The 16,721-nt window shown below is 38.4% G+C and overlaps 1 protein-coding gene across 1 annotated transcript in view; it reads left to right on the top strand.

Annotated features, from left to right (window-relative positions):
• DNHD1 (dynein heavy chain domain 1) overlaps positions 1–16,721 on the top strand; it is a 109,229-nt gene that overhangs the window by 63,318 nt on the left and 29,190 nt on the right. The window contains 1 exon segment of the mRNA XM_058305812.1: positions 14,992–16,600. Within this exon segment, the coding sequence (XP_058161795.1) occupies positions 14,992–16,600 (1,609 nt within the window).

Raw genomic sequence — 16,721 nt, 5'->3', positions numbered from 1 at the left:
AGTAATCTAGATATCAGTGGAAGAAGGAATAAAGGATGGTACAGCCAGTGTATGAATGGCAACTGAGAACAGGCTTCAACAGGAGGGTTGAAAACATTGTAACCAATATTGTAGAGTGAAAAATACTATAGGTCACAGAGTGCAGAAGTTATCCTTGGGGACAGCCATCAAAACAACCAATACAGTTTAAAATTATTAGACAAAACAGGAAAATGTGACCCACTGCCTAGAAAAAAAGCAGTCAATAGCAACTGATCCTGAAATGGTCTAGATGTTGGGTTTAGAAGACAAATGTTTTAAGGCAGCTATTATGAATGTATTCAAGGACTTAAAGGAAAATGTGTTCTTCTTGAGTGAATAAATAGGGACTCTCAACAGGGAAATGAAAACTACAGGAAAGAACTAACTAGAAATTTACAACTGAAAAATACAATAACTGAAATGAAAACTTCACTGGATGGGCTTGCCCACAGTTTGGAGATGGCAGAAGAAAGAGTCAGTGAACTCTGAAAAATATAAAAATATTGAATATGAATAGAGCATCAGACTAATACGTGTATAATTGGAATCCCAGAAGGAGAGAATAGTGAAAATAAGGCAGAAAAAATATTGAGGACACAATGACCAAAATTTTCCCAAATTTCTTGCAAAGTTTTTTCTTACAGATTTTAAAAGCTCAGTTAACCCCAAACAGGATAAATAAAAAGAAAGTCATGGCAAGCAACATCATAGTCAAACTGCTAAAAACAAAATAAAGAAAAATTTTTGAAAGAGACCAGAGGGTAAAAAATGAGGCATTCTGTATAGAGGGTCAACAATAAGAATGATGGTTAACTTCTCACCAGAAACAGTGGAGTACAGAGGATAGTGGAAGGAAACATCTTTAAAGTACTGAAAGAAAAAAAGCTATCAACCTACAATTCTCTGTTCAGCAAAAGTACCCTTCATAAATGAGGGTATAATAAAGGTACCTAGTGTAAATGGTATCTGAGAAGATACATTGCTGCTAGAACTGTACTATAAGAAATGCTACTGATGTTCTTCAGGTGAAGGGGAATAATAGCAGATGGAAACTCAGATCTACAGAAAAGAAAAAGAGTACCAGAAATGGTAAATATGTGGATCCATATACACAACTACCTTTTTCTTCTCCTAATTTTCTTAAAAGACAGCTCACTTTTTAAAACAAAAATAATTTCACTTGAAGGTGGGATAATGTAGGCAGATGCAAAAGAGCCAATAGTAACCACAGTAAGATAATGGGTTGGGAAGCAGGTAAATGGAATTATACCATTGTAAAATCCAATATTTGTGAGGTGGAAAATGTCAAATGTGAAATGGGAAGGGTGAATTAGGAAGTTGGAAAGATCATATATGAAGAATGAAGTGGTAAATATCTGGTATTGACAAAATGTCTGGTATTGACAAAATAAGGAAGCATATTGTTAACCCTAGAGATATCACTAAATAATAATAGTAGTAGCTGTAGTCATATCCATAGTCGTAGTCATAGTAGTAGTAGAGCTAAAGAGTCAATAAAGGAAATACAATGGGGTATTAAAATATATAAGTTATATAAAAGGATGCAGGAAAGGAGCAAGAGAGGAATAAAAACTAGAAGGGACAAGTGGAAAACAAGTCTCAATATGATGAACTTGAAACAATCATTTCAATAGTTAAATATAAATGAACTAAACACTTCAACTAAAAGGTGACTAAACACTTCAACTAAAAGGCCAAAATTGTCAGAGTAGATGAAAAACTAAGACCTGGCTATTGCTCTCCTACAAGAGATATACTTTATATATAAAGATATAGATAGATTGAAAGTAAAACATAAATCAAAAGACCTTAAGGCATTTCCCCATGTGTAAAACAGGAAACATAACAGTGCCTACCTAATAAGATTTTTGGGAGAGTTAAATGAGATAATGCATGCAAAAAAAAAAAACCAAAAAACCTTAAGGCAAAAGATATTATCAAAGATAGAGAAGGATATCTCTTATTGAAAAAAAGTTCAGTTAATCAGAAATACATAAATATGCAAAATATGTGAAGAAAAACTGATTTTAAAAAGGGAGAAATAGCAAGTCCAGATCATAGTAGATTTCATACTCCTTTTTTAATAATTTGTAAAAACAAGTAGATTGTAAGTTCACAACTTTTGCTATATAGTTACTGTTTATGGATATTCATGTATGAATGATAATCTTCAATTAAAAAGTTTAATTAAAAAAAGTAGAGAGAAAGTAAGGATATGGAAGATTTGAATAATATTACCAACCATAGTGATGTTTATAGAACATCATACAGAAAAACTGCAAAAACAGTTTTTTTTTTCAAGTGTACATGGAACAATCACCAAGACAGATGATCTGGTGAGTGATAAAATAAGTATCAATATATTTCAAATGAAGAAAATCTTAGGTTATTTTCTCTGATCACAACAATAAAAATCAATCAATAATGGTGAACCTAGAAAATCCCCCAAATTCTTTGAAATTAAATATCTTGTACATCAAAGAAGAGATACAAGGGAAATTGGAAAATATTTTCAACTGAAAGTAATGAAAACACAATATACCAAATTTGTGATATGCAGTTAAAGTGGTATTTAGGGGAACATTTAGAGCTGTAAACACCTATTTGAAAAGATGAAAGGTTTGGCATCAAATACCTAAAATTTAAGCTTATGAAATTAGGAAAATAAGAGCAAATTAAGCCCAAAGTAATTAGAAGGAAATAAACAGTAATGATCCAAGCAGAAATCAATGAAAGTGAAAAACACAGGGCTTCTGGGAAGATGGCAGGGTAGAAAGATATGGGACTCTTCACTCTCCCAGAAAAATAGCTAGAGGACAGGAAGAAAGGACCTGGAAAAAAAATCTAGGGCTTAGGACACCAGGGAAAGGCTTGTCGGCACCCAGAAGAGAGAGGAAAAAAGGAAACGAATAATGACAGCAAAACTGTGAGTTAAAAGCAACAGCTGCTACTGCTAACACCATCCTTCACACTCTAGATACTTGAATTCTCAGGCCTCAGGGCTTGTGGCTACAGACAGGGGGGGTCCCAGGGATACACCCCTCCATGAAGGGAGGAAGAGGGACACAGCCTAAGGATGACTCAGTTTTCACCCACAAATTTGGTCTGCTGGGTCCCAGGAGCCCTTCCAGGTCAGGTGGGACCACACCATTGTTTGCCTTGGAAGTCAGCTCAGGACTAAAGAGATCTGACCCTCTCAATCTCCTTCTCTGCTAAATGGGACTGACTGTTGAGAACTCAGAGGGGAGTGGAATTATTTCCTACCCTAGAAGACAGAGAGGGCAGCCAGTGAAAGTAGGAGAATTGTCTCTGAGAAAGTTTGAATGACAAGGCTCTTAGTCTCCAGGCAGGAATCTATATCACATTGATCCAGTTCATGTTGCAACAAACATACTCCAACCCGGTATTGAACATAGAGGACTGCAAAGAGCACCATTTGCTGGCAGACGAAGGAAGTGCATGTGAGGAAATCAAAGTAAGTAAGTAAAAGAGGCTTTTTCCAGCCTTTATATCTTCCCTTCCCAAGGCCCTAGGAAGGAGGTCTGCAACCCATTACTGGGTCCATTTCCCAGTTTGAGCAGCTAACAAGGACAACCCTAAAGACCCAGGTTGAACCAAGAATCAAAGAACAGCAGTAACACACAGCCTCCCACCACTAAATCCCCCTGAAAAAGAGAAAAAATGAGCATCTGAGTAAACTCACAATCCTAAGCAGATGCCTAGACATCAGCAAAAAATTATGAGCCATACTAAAAAAATGGAAGACATGGCCTAAGAAAAGGAATATATCAAAGCTCCAGAAGAGACACCACATTTGAGACAACTAATTAATGAGATGCACACAAATTTCAAAAATCAAATTAATGAGTTGAAAGACAATAAGGCTAAAGAGATATAAATGACACAAGACATTGAGTTGAGCACAAAGAAGAATTTGAAACCTGAATAGATAAGCAACAGGGCTCATGGGAATGGAAGACATGATAGGTGAGATTGCAAACACATTAGAGGCATTCCACAGCAGACTCAAAATAATAGAAGAAAGAATAAGTGACACCAAAGATGAAACAACTGAAATTGAAGAGAGAAAGGAATGGAAAAAATTGAGCAGGAGCCCAGGGAGTTGAATGACAAGATGAAATAAAACAGCATTCATATTATTGGAGTATCATAAGGAGAAGAGAAGAGGAAAAGGGTGAAAAGAGTATTTGAGGAAACAGCTGAAAAATTCCCAACTCTCACAAAAGAAATGAACTTATATGTCCAAGAAGTGCAGCATACCAAATCAGAATAAATCCAAATAGACCTACTCCAAGACACATATTACTCAGAATGTCAAACATCAAAGATAAAGAGAAAATCCTGAGAGCAGCAAAGGAGAAGCAAACCATCACATACAAGGGATGCCTAGTAACACTTAGTGTAGATTATTCATCAGAAACCATGGAGGTGAGACAACAGTAATGTTATATGATTAGGATACTGAAAGAGAAAAACTGAGCTGAGAATTCTTTATCCAGCAAAAATGTCCTTCAAGTATGAAGGTGAGTTTAAAATATTCGCAACAGAAACCAAGAGTGTTCATAAAAAGAATCCATCTTTACAGGAAATATTAAAGAAAGCCGTAGAGCCTGAAAGAAAAACACAGGAGAGAGTGGCTTGGAGAATAATATAGAAGAATGAATAGCAGAAATGATAACAAAAAGAGTAAGAAGACAGATGAAAATAAGATATGACATAAGAAAACCAAAAAATAAAATAGTGGAAGTAAATAATGCGTTTATAGTAATATTGAATGTGAATAGATTAAACTCCCCAGTCAAAGATATAAGCTGACAGAATGGATTAAAAGAACATGTTCCATCCATATGCTGCTTACAAGAAATTTACCTTAGACCCAGGGAAACAAACAGGCTAAAGTGAAAGTTTGGGGAAAAGTACTCCATGCAAACAGTAACCAAAAAAGAGCAGAGGTAGCTACACTAATATGAGACAAAACACAGACTTTAAATGCAAAAAAAAAAAGTTATAAGAGCTACAGAAGTCCATTCTATATTAATAAAAGGAACAATCCAAAAGGAAGATGTAACAGTCATAAATATCTATGCCCCAAAATACATGAAACAAACTATTAAAACTGAAGGGAGAAATAGGTATTTCTACACTAATAGTTGGGGAATTCAACACACCATTCACATCATTAGATAGAACAACTAGACAGAAGATCAACAAGGAAACAGAAAACTTTGAACAATATGATAAATGAGTTAGACCTAGCAGACATATACAGAACATTGCACCCAAACTTTGTGGGTTATACATTCTTCTCAAGTGCCCTTGAGTCTTTCTCCAGGATAGACCACATGTTAGGGCACAATGCAGTGCTCAATAAATATAGAAAGATTGAAATTATACAAACACCTTCTCAGATCATAATGGAATGAAATTGAAAATCAGTAATAGTCAGGAAAGAGGTAGATTCACAAATGTGTGGAGGCTAAACACCATACTCATAAATAATCAATCGGCCAAAGAAGAAACTGTAAGTGAAATAAGTGAATACATTGAGACAAATGAAAACAAGAACACAACTTACCAAAACTTATGGAATACGGCAAAGGAAGTCTTGAGAGATTATAGCCCTAAATGTCTATATTGAAAAAGGAGAAAGAGCTAAACTCAAAGATCTAAACGAACAACTAGAGAAACTAGGAAAAGAACAGCAAACCAATCCCAAAGCAAGCAGAAGGAAAGAAATAATAAAGTTTTAAACTGAGATAAATGAAATTGAGAACAATAACAACAACAAAAAATAGAGACAATCAACAAAACCAAAAGCTGGTTCTTTGGGAAGATCAATAAAATTGACACTTAGCTAGACTAAGAAAGAAAAAAAAGAGAAAAGATGCAGATAAATATAATCAGAAATGAAAGGGGGGAAGTTATGACTGAACCCACAGAAATAAAAAGATCATAAGAGGATATTATGAGAAACACTATGCCAACAAACTAGACAACCTAGATGAAATGGACAAATTCCTAGAAATGCACAAACAACCTACACTGACACTACAAGAAATACAAGAACTTAACAAACCAATCACATTTAAAGAGATTGAATCCATCATCAAAAATCTCCCAACAAAGAAAAGTCCAAGACCAGATGGCTTCACAGGTGAATTCAATCAAGCATTTTGACAAGAATTTACATCAATCCTGTTTAAACTCTTCCAGAAAACTAAAGAGGAGGGGAAATTACCCAACACATTCTATGAAGCCATATACAAAAGTCAGATAAAGGTACTACAAGAACAAAAAATTACCAATCTCTCTCCAATGAACAAAGATGTAAAAATTCTCAACAAAATGCTTGCAAATAGAATCCAAAGCATATCAAAAGACCTGTACGTCACGACCAAAGTGGGATATATTCCTGATATACAAGGCTGGTTCAACCTAAGAAAATCAATCAACATAACACCACATTAACAAATTGAAGGAATAAAGACCACACGATCATCTCAATCAATGCCTAAAAGGCATCCAGCAAAATCCAGCATCGTTTCTTTATTAAAAACACTTCCAAAGGCAGGAACAGAAGGAAAATTTCTCAATATGATAAAAGGCATATAAGAAAAACCCACTGCTAACATCATACCAAATGGGGAAAGGTTAAAAGCTTTCCTTCTAAAATAGGGAACAAGACAAGAATGCCCACTGTCACCATTGTTATTCAACATTGCACTAGAAGTTTCAGCAGGAGCAATTAAACAAAATGAAAAATAAAATGCCACTAAATAGGGAAAGAGGAAGAAAAACTCTCATTATTTGCAGATGACATGATCCCATATTTAGAAAATTCTGAAATGTCTACAACAAAGCTACTTGAGCTAATGAGTTCAGAAAAGTGGCAGGATACAAGATCGACATGCAATAATCAGTAATGTTTTTTTTTTTACAATGGTATTGAACAATCTGAGGAGGATTTCAGGGGAAAAATTCCATTTACAATGGCATCAAAAAGACTCAGATACCTAGGAATCAATTTAACCAAAGAAGTGCTGGACGTATATTCAAAAAACTGCAGAATACTGCTAAAATAAATCAGTGAAGACCTAAACAAATGGAAAAACATCCATGTTCATGGATTGAAAGACTAAATATTGTGAAGATGTCAATCCTGCACAAACTGATTTATAGATTCACTGCAGTGTCAACCAAAATTCAAACAGCCTACTTTACAGAAATAGAAAAGGCAATTTCAGACTCATTGGAAGGGAAAGTGTACCCAAATAAGCAAAAGCATTCTAAAAAAGAACAACAACATGGGAAGAATTTCTCTGGCTGACCTTGAAATATATTACAAAGCTACTGTGGTCAAAACAGCATGGTATTTTCATAAAGATAGACACATTGATCAGTGGAATAGAATTGAGAGTCCAGAAATAAACCCTTACTGCTATGGTCAACTGTTTTTTGATGAACCTACCAATCCATGTTAATGGGACAAAACTTTCTTTTCAAAAAATGGTGCTGGGAGAACTGGATATATATGACCAAAAGAATGAAATGGACTCCTATCTCACTCCCTTTACAGAAATCAACTGAAAATGAATAAAGGACCTAATTCTAAAAGTAGAACCATAAAACTACTATCAGAAAATGTAGGGAAACATCTTCAAGACCTTGTAGTAGGTGGTGGTTTCTTGAAACTTATACCCAAGCATGCACAACAGAAAAAAAAATAGATAAATTGGACCTCCTCAAAATTAAATGTTTTGCACCTGACAGGAGTTTGTCAAAGGGTGAAAATGCAGCTGACTCAATGGGAGAAAATATTTGGAAATCACATGTCTGGTAAGGGTTTAATATCCATGATAAATAGAGATGTTACAACTCAGCAATAAAAAGACAAATGACCTGATTTTAAAATGGGCAAAAGACTTGGATAGACTTTGTCCAAAGAAGAAATACAAATGGCTAAAACACACATGAAAAAATGTTCAGCATCACTAATGATTAGGGAAATGCAAGTCAAATCTACAATGAGATATAATTTCACACTTATCAGAATGGGCACTATTGAAAAACAGATAACTACAAGTGTTGGAGAGGGTGAGGAGAGACAGGAACATTTATTCATTGTTGGTGGGAATGTTGAATGGTAGAGCCACTGTGGAGGACTGTTTGACAGTTCCTAAAGAAGATGAATATAGATTTGCCATGTGACTGGCAATACCATTACTGGGTTTAAACTCAGCAGAACTAAAGCAGTGACATGAACAGACATCTGCAAGGTGATATTTATAGCAGCATTATTCATGATTGCCAAAAGTTGGAAACAACCCAGGTGCTCATCAACAAACTGTGGTGTATTCACATAATGGAATATTATGCGGCAGTTAAGAAGATATGAAGTCCTAAAGCATAGGACAATATGAATAACCTGGACGACATTATGTTGAGTGAAGCAAACCAGACAGAAAAGGACAAATACTGTATGTCTAAATATATTGTGTAATGTATTGTATGATTCCATTTATATAAAATGTAAACATAAATCAATTTATAAAGATAATTAGATTAGTGGTTATTTAGGGCCTGGGAAAGAATGCTGAAGAGTGTGGAGTTTTTCCTTTTGGAGTAACGAAATTTTTCTAAAAATTTTTGTGATGTTGAATGCACAGCTTTGTGATTGTACTGAAAGCCATTGATCACACTCTTTGGATAGTTCATCTGGTATGATATATTCACATACATCTCAGTAAAATTGCTTAATAAATAAATAAATAACTGTGCAAGAATACCCAGAATTAGCAGCTATGTACAGCAGGGAAAACAGAGAGATTGAGAGCTGAAGAATATTCTTGATTGTCTGGTTTTTGTTTATTATTGTTATTGAAATAAGGGGGAAGCAGATCTGGCCCAATGGATAGGTCATCCGCCTACCACATGGGAAGTCCACGGTTCAAACCCCAGGCCTCCTTGACCCGTGTGGAGCTGGCCCATGCGCAAGGAGTGCGCCCCATAAGGAGATCCGCCCAGCACAACAGAAAATGCAACCTGCCCAAGAATGGCGCCGCACACACGGAGAGCTGACACAACAAGATGACACAACAAAAAGAAACAGATTCCTGGTGCCACTGATAAGGATAGAAGCGGTCACAGAAGAACACAGCAAATGGACACAAATGAGCAGACAACTGGGGGGGTGTGGGGGAGAAATAAATAAATAAATAAATCTTAAAAAAAAAAGAAAAATAAGGAAAATGTTCTAATAATGATTGAAGTAATCAATGTACAACTATGTGATTATACCAAATACCATTGATTGTACACTTTGGATGAACTGTATGCTTTATTAATATGTATGAATAAAATTGCTTTGTTAAAGAAAAAAAAACAGCCAATAGATATTATCAACAAAGCCAAAATTTTGAAACAGTAATGTAATTGACAATGCCCCTAGTAAACTAATCAAGAAATAAAAAGAGAAAACACAAATGATCAATATCAGCCATGGAAGAGGTTTACTTTAAAATAGTAAAAAGGAAAATAAGGGAATAATGTGAAAAATGTTTAAAGTAAATCTAATATCTTATATGAAATGGACAGATGCCTTGAAAAACACAACTTAATCAAAACCTCACTCAAGAAGAAATAGCAAATATGAATAGTCCTATATCTATTAAAATTTGAATTCATAATAGTAAACATTCCCAGTCCCAGATGGTTACATAGTTGTATTCTAACAAACATTTAGGGGGATAAAATGAAATATACGAACACTTTTTTCAGAAAATGAAGAAGGAAACACATCCCAACTTTTTTTTTTTAAGATTTTAAAAATTTATTTCTCCCCACACCCCTCACTGTTTGTGCTCTGCTCTCTGTGTCTGTTCATTGTGTGCTCTGTCTGTCTGCTTGTCTTCTTTTTAGGAGGCATAGGCACTAAACAGGACCTCCCTTGTGGGAGGGCAGCACCCAGTTGCTTGAGCCACATCTGCTATCTGCTTGTTTGTCTCTCATTGTATCTCTTTGTTGTGTCATTTCATTGTGTCATCTTGCCATGCCAGCCCATCATGTCAGCTTACTGTCTTGCTTGTCTTCTTTAGAAGGCACTAGGACCCGAACCCGGGACCTCATATATGGTAGGTGGACACTCAACTGCTTGAGCCACATCTCCTTCCCCCAACTCATTTTATAAGTCCAGCACAACTCTGTTAGCCAATCCTAACAAACACCTTACAAGAAAGGAAAATTGTAGACCATTATCCCTCATAAACATAAATGTAAAAAATGAATCCCCAGTGAAATATTACTGAACCAAATTCAACTCTGACCAAATGAGGTTTATCCCAGGAATGCAAAGTTGATTCAACATTTGAAAATCATAGAAAATCACACTTTCCCACTTTGATCAGCCATGAAGCAAAAATGCCCATTCTCATTGCTTTGATTCAATATTGTACTGGAAGTTCTAGTGGGAACAATAAGATAAGTAAAAGAAAAAAATCCTTGAAAATTGGAAAGGACAGAATAAAACTGTCTCTACTGGTGTGTAACATGATAATCTCCATACAAAATCCCAAGGAATCTACCCAAAAAACAAATAAAATCATTATCCTAGTAACAATTGGAAATTGAAGTTTTAAAGTACTTAAGGGAAGCAGATTTGGCTCAACTGATAGAGCATCTGCCTACCACATGGGAAGTCCAGGGTTCAAACACAGGGCCCCTGACCCATGTGGTGAGCTGACCCAAGTGCAGCGCTGATGTGCGCGAGAGTGCCATGCCACACAGGGGTGTCCCCCATGTAGGGGAGCCCCCCGTGCAAGGAGTGTGCCCTGTAAGGTGTGCTGCCCCACGTGAAAAAAGTGCAGCCTGTCCAGGAGTGGTGCCACACACACAGAGAGCTGACGTAGCAAGATGACGCAACAAAAAAGAGATGCACTTTCCTAGTTTCTTAGAGCTGACAAGAACACAAGCAGACACAGAAGAACACACAGAGAATGGACACAGAGAACAGACAACTTGGGGTGGGGGGAAGGGGAGAGAAATAAATAAAATGTAAATCTTAAATAAATAAATAAAATATTTAAAATATCATCTAAAAGTTTAAACTAGGAATAAACTTAATGAAAGATATCCAAGACCTGTACACTAAAAACTACGAAATATTGCCTGACAAAATTAAGGAAGACTTAAAGAAACGGAGAGATATGCCAAATTCATCGATCAGAAAAGTCAATATCATTAAAGTACCCATTCTGCCAAAATTGATCTGTAGGTTTAATGCAGTGCTAATCTAAATCTGAGCAGAATATTTTTTGTACGAATTAGTAGGCTAATTCTGAGATTTATATGGAAATACAAAGGACCTAAAGGGCATTAAAAAACAAGAACAAAGCTGGAGAGCTTACACGACTGATTTCAAGACTTACTATAAAGCTACAGCAATCAAGAGAGCATGCTATTTGCTTAATAAGGATATAGATAATGGAATAGAATAGATAATCCAATATCTGTTTATACGATTCTTAATTGATTTTAAACAAATATGCCAAGATATTTCAATGGGGAAAGGATAGTCTTTGCAATGAATGGTGCTGGAACACTGGATATCTGTATGGAATAAAAATGAACCTTGAATCCTATCTCTTAACATAAACAAAAATCAATTATAAATGGAACATGGACCTCAGTGTAAAAGTTAAATCTAAAAAACTTTTAGAAGAAAATATTGATGAAAAATCTGTTTGACCATGGTGTTGGGATGTAATTATGTACCTCAGAAAAACATGTTCTTAATCTAAGTTCATCCTTGTAAATAGAAACTTTTGAAAAATATTAGCTTTGTTTAAGGTGTGGCCAATGAATCAAGCTGGGCTCTAGTCTGAATTACTGGAGTTCTTTATAAGTAGAGTGAAATTCAGACATAGTGAAAGACAAGGGAAGAGGCCATAAGTCAATGAAACCCAGAAGAGGAAGGAGAAGACCTGGCCGTGTACATTGCCGTGTTACAGCAAAACCAAGGATTAAGGATCAGCAGCAGCCAGCCCCAGAATGCCACAGTCTTCTGGGAGAGAGCCTTGCCTTGCTGATGCCCCGAGTTTGGATTTCTCCCAGACTCAAATGGTGAGCTAATATATTACCATTGTTTAACCCATTGCATTTCATTTGCTTTAGCAGCTGAGAAACTAAAATACTTGGGTATGCAATTGTTTCTTAGCAAGACACAAGAAGCACCTACCATAAAAAATTCACTAATTTGGACTTTATCAAAATTAAAGAAAAAATCTTTTGCTTTTTGTGGCAGTTTGAGATTATTTTATGAATCCCAAAAAGAAAAAATTTATAACTGTATACTAATCTATTCTTCTGGGTGTAATACCCTTTGATTGCATTAAATTCAGCTGAGGCGGTGGTGGACTTGGCTCAGTAGTTAGGGCGTCCATCTACCACATGGGAGGTCCGCGGTTCAATCCCCGGGCCTCCTTGACCCGTGTGGAGCTGGCCCATGCGCAGTGCTGATGCGTGCAAGGAGTGCCCTGTCATGCAGGGATGTCCCCCGCATAGGGGAGCCCCACGCGCAAGGAGTGCGCCCTGCAAGGAGAGCCGCCCAGCGGGAAAGAAAGTGCAGCCTGCCCAGGAATGGCGCTGCCCACACTTCCCGTGCTGCTGACGACAACAGAAGCGGACAAAGAAACAAGACGCAGCAAATAGACACAGAGAACAGACAACCGGGGAAGGGAGGGGGATTAAATAAAATAAATAAATCTTTAAAAAAATAAAAAATAAATAAATAAATAAATAAATTCAGCTGAGGGATCTTTGCTTGGATTACCTGTTAAGATTAGGGCTTTTTGATTCAACCATCATATCATCATGTAATCATGTCATCACGTGATTGATCGCTGCTATTACATCAACAAGGCATGACTCAGTTTGATTCCTTGCCCCTTGGTGAGTCTGATATAAACAGACTTACACGGACAGACAGACACAGGAAGAGAGAGCTCTGTCATTTTTCATCCTGCCATGTTACATAAAGGAGAAGGCTCAAACAGCTGAGTCCTGGGAAGAGATAAGTCATTTTGCCTGATAGCTTACAGTTGAAATCGGGAAGAGAGCATAACAGCAAATATAGAAGGCCTGGAGAGAAACAAGCCCTGTGCCAGCTGGCAGCTAATATTGGGTACAAAGCAGAGCAGCTGGGCCTGAGAGAGGAAGCCCAAGAGGACAGATGAAACTTCCCAGAGATTAGCAGCCATTTTGGTTCACCAAGTGGCAACACACCAGGATCAATAGTAGTAGCTGACTTTGGTAAGAAAGCATCTCTGTTGATGCCTTGATTTGACCTTAGAACTGTAAGCTTTTACCTCCAAATAAATCCCCACTATAATAGCCAAAAGTTTTCTGGTACATTGCATCAGCACTACTTTGGTGGACTAATACATTCTTCAAAAAAAACTGTTTTGATATTTTTTTAAAGCCACTGACAGGGAGAAAATATTCACAATACTTATATTTGACAAAGAAATTATACTCAGAATAGAAAAAGCCCTTACAACTCAATAAGAAGATAGCATCTCAAATTTTCATTAAAAAATATATATATTTTTAGTATTTAGACATCTTAATTTTTTTAAATGTGCAAAAAAAGGCTTGAACAAACATATCGCAACAGAAGATCTGTGAGATCTATGAGTAGCCAAATATATGGCTATGAAGTAGCCATATACTTCATATAGCCAAGTATATGAAAATATACTTGATATCATTAGTCATCTGGGAGCTATAAAATAAAACCACCATGAGATAGCACTTCATACCCCCTAGAGGGATTGCAATTATAAAGACTGACAATAACAAGTGTTTGCAAGGATGTGGTGCAACGGAAACTCACTTTGCTGGTGGGAACATAAACTGCTACAACCACAGTGAAAAAAAAGTGTCAGTTTCCTTTTAAATTAAACATACACTTACCCTATTTCTCTATGTTTAAATTTTATTCTGCTTATAAAGGACTCCAATAATCCAGATGCAGCCACACCTTTCCTGAAGTAACATCTTCAAGAGATCCTACTTACAGATGGGTTCTATCCACAGTTTCAGGGGTTGGGATCTGAACATGCCTTTTGTGGGGAACATGATTCAATCCCCAACAGGTATTTACTCAAGAGAAATAAAAGCACATATCCTAAAATAAACATGCATGAATATTATAGCAGCATTATTCAGAGTAGCCCAAACGTGGAAACAGCCTAAATGCCCATCAATTATGAAAATGGCTGTACAAATTGTGGTATTTTCATAATGGGATAGTATTCAGCAGTAAATCAAAACAAGTTACTGATATACACAAAAACATGGATGAATCTCAAAAACACACTATGAAAGAAGCCAGACACATTAAAGTAATACCATATGGTTCCATTTATTTAAAGTTCTAGAACAGGCAAATCTAATCTATAGTGATAAAAATCACCTGGGATGGTGGTGGCAGAGGGATTGCCTATGAAGGGGCATGAGGGAAATTTCTTGGTTGATAAAAATGTCCTACATATCCCTGGGGTGGTGGTATTTTATGTAAATCATGTCTTAATAAAGTTGACTTTTTAAAAACAAAATGAGCATGTGATATAACTCTACTTTCTTTTGACTGAGATGATTGTTACTTTCCCCCTAATTGTAATCATATCTGATTTCCATCCGTCTCAGCATCCAAAATTTTCTAGTCCCCTTCAGTTAATGAATAATTGGTTATAGAGGTAGGATTTGAGGGGAGAAGAGAGAAGTGCATTCACTTTTAGGGAGAGTGTGGGAAAGATTTGACCAACTCCCAACACAACAGATGCCTTAAGAACCCTATGTTTGAGACAGGGACAGGAGGAACAGCGTGGCACTTTCACTCACATCCTCACTGTTATTCTTCATGTCTCACAGACCTAGAGAAGAGCTGCCAACCAGTGTTGGAGACTCTGCGCCAGGCCATAGATGGCACTGTGTACACCCACACCACCGTGGAACTGCAGGCGCTGCAGCCCATAGTCAACTTCATTGCCACTGTCACAGTGCCAGGCTGTTGTGAGCGCCCACTGTGCCCACGCCTCTTTCGACACTTCACAGTGCTCGCCCTGGGCAGCATGACCCGGGCCACCCTGCTGAGCAGACACACCCCTGGCATCCAGGCCTGGCTTGAGCGCTTTCCCTCTGTGGAGCGAGAGGGAATTCTGGCAAAAGCCCTGGTCCAGGCCTCAGTGGATGCCTGGGAGGCTGTGTCCAGCTGCTTCATGCCTTCACCTCTCCACCCACACTACCGCTTCTCCCCGCACTCGGTGAGCCACCTACTGGGCAGCCTGCAGCTGCTCCCAACCAGAGTGAGCTCCCGAGGTTTTGTGGACTGTCCCAACCACCAGGAGTACTTGCGCCGGGTGTCAGGCTTGCGTGGCACCCGCCTGACCATAATGATAGCCATGCGCAACATGGTGCGTCTTTGGTTGCACGAGGCACAGAGGACATTTTGTGACCGGCTGGATAGCCCTAGAGAACGCTCTCACTGTGCTAAGCTGCTCCTAGAAGTAGCTCAGTGTGTCTTCTGCTGGGGACCAGGGCCACAGCTCCTGGGCAATGGCCACGAGGAGGAGGAGGAGGAAGAGAAGATACCTGAAGTAGAATCTGAAGGGGAGTTGGCCCAGTGGGAGGACTTAAGCAACAGCAGTAGCGAGACTGAGGAGGAGGAGGACCCTTATGGCCTTCAAGTCCCCACAGGTTCACATTACAGCAATTCAAGTCTAGCACCAACTAGTGTTCTTACAAGATCAGTAAGCAGGGAGACCATAGAGAGCACAAGTCAGAATACAAGCTTGGAGGAAGGCACAATGACCAGCTACAAGCTCCAGAAAAAGAGATCCAAGAGTTGGTGGCAGAAGATACCCAGAATGGACCTGGTCACGCCTTTATTGCCATCAGTGCTACTACTCCATCCCCAGGAAAAGCCCTCAGACCTGATCTTCAGTCAGGAGCTGATTCTGGGATCCAACTCTGAGAGCCCCAATTTGTACCTGGAGCGACAGTGGGAGAGCCTGGAGGGGCAGCTGGTCACCTCAGTTACTCAGCTGAAGCTGAGCCCTCACTTTGCCCTGTGCCGCTCCATGGCCCAGCATGTGACCCGCCTGGTCCGGGTGCTGGCCAGGCCCCGGGAGCATGGCCTACTGCTTTCAGGGACTCTGGGTACTGGGCGCCGTACTGCCATCACTTTGGCCACTAGTATTTTTCAGGTCCGCCTCTTCCATCTGCCATCTGTGTCAGAGGAGGCCATTGTCCAGTGTCTATGGGATGCCAGCTGGCATGCTGGTATGTTATGCAAGCCAGTGGCCCTGGTGGTGCCCGAAGATGTGGATCTCACCACCCTTTATCGCCTGCTGGCCCTGGTGACCTCAGGAAGCTTCCCTGACCAGTACACAGAGGCAGATCTGGACAGCATTGAGGAACAATTCCCTAGAGACAACCTGGGTATCAAACAGAATATCAAGAAGGAAATGGTGCTACAGAGGTGAGGCCAAGTACCACTATACCAGGGTCTGCTCTCCTCTTACTGTACCCCAGCCAAGAGGCCAAAAGGAAATGTAGGGTTACTTTCACGGCCTAGAAAATCAGGGCTAAGGGATTGGGGT

This window comes from Dasypus novemcinctus, chromosome 10 (assembly GCF_030445035.2).
Source record: "Dasypus novemcinctus isolate mDasNov1 chromosome 10, mDasNov1.1.hap2, whole genome shotgun sequence".
NCBI classification, from domain to species: Eukaryota; Metazoa; Chordata; class Mammalia; order Cingulata; family Dasypodidae; genus Dasypus; species Dasypus novemcinctus.
The sequence above is the reverse complement of the archived record's forward strand: the minus strand, read 5'-3'. Positions and strand labels throughout refer to the sequence as shown.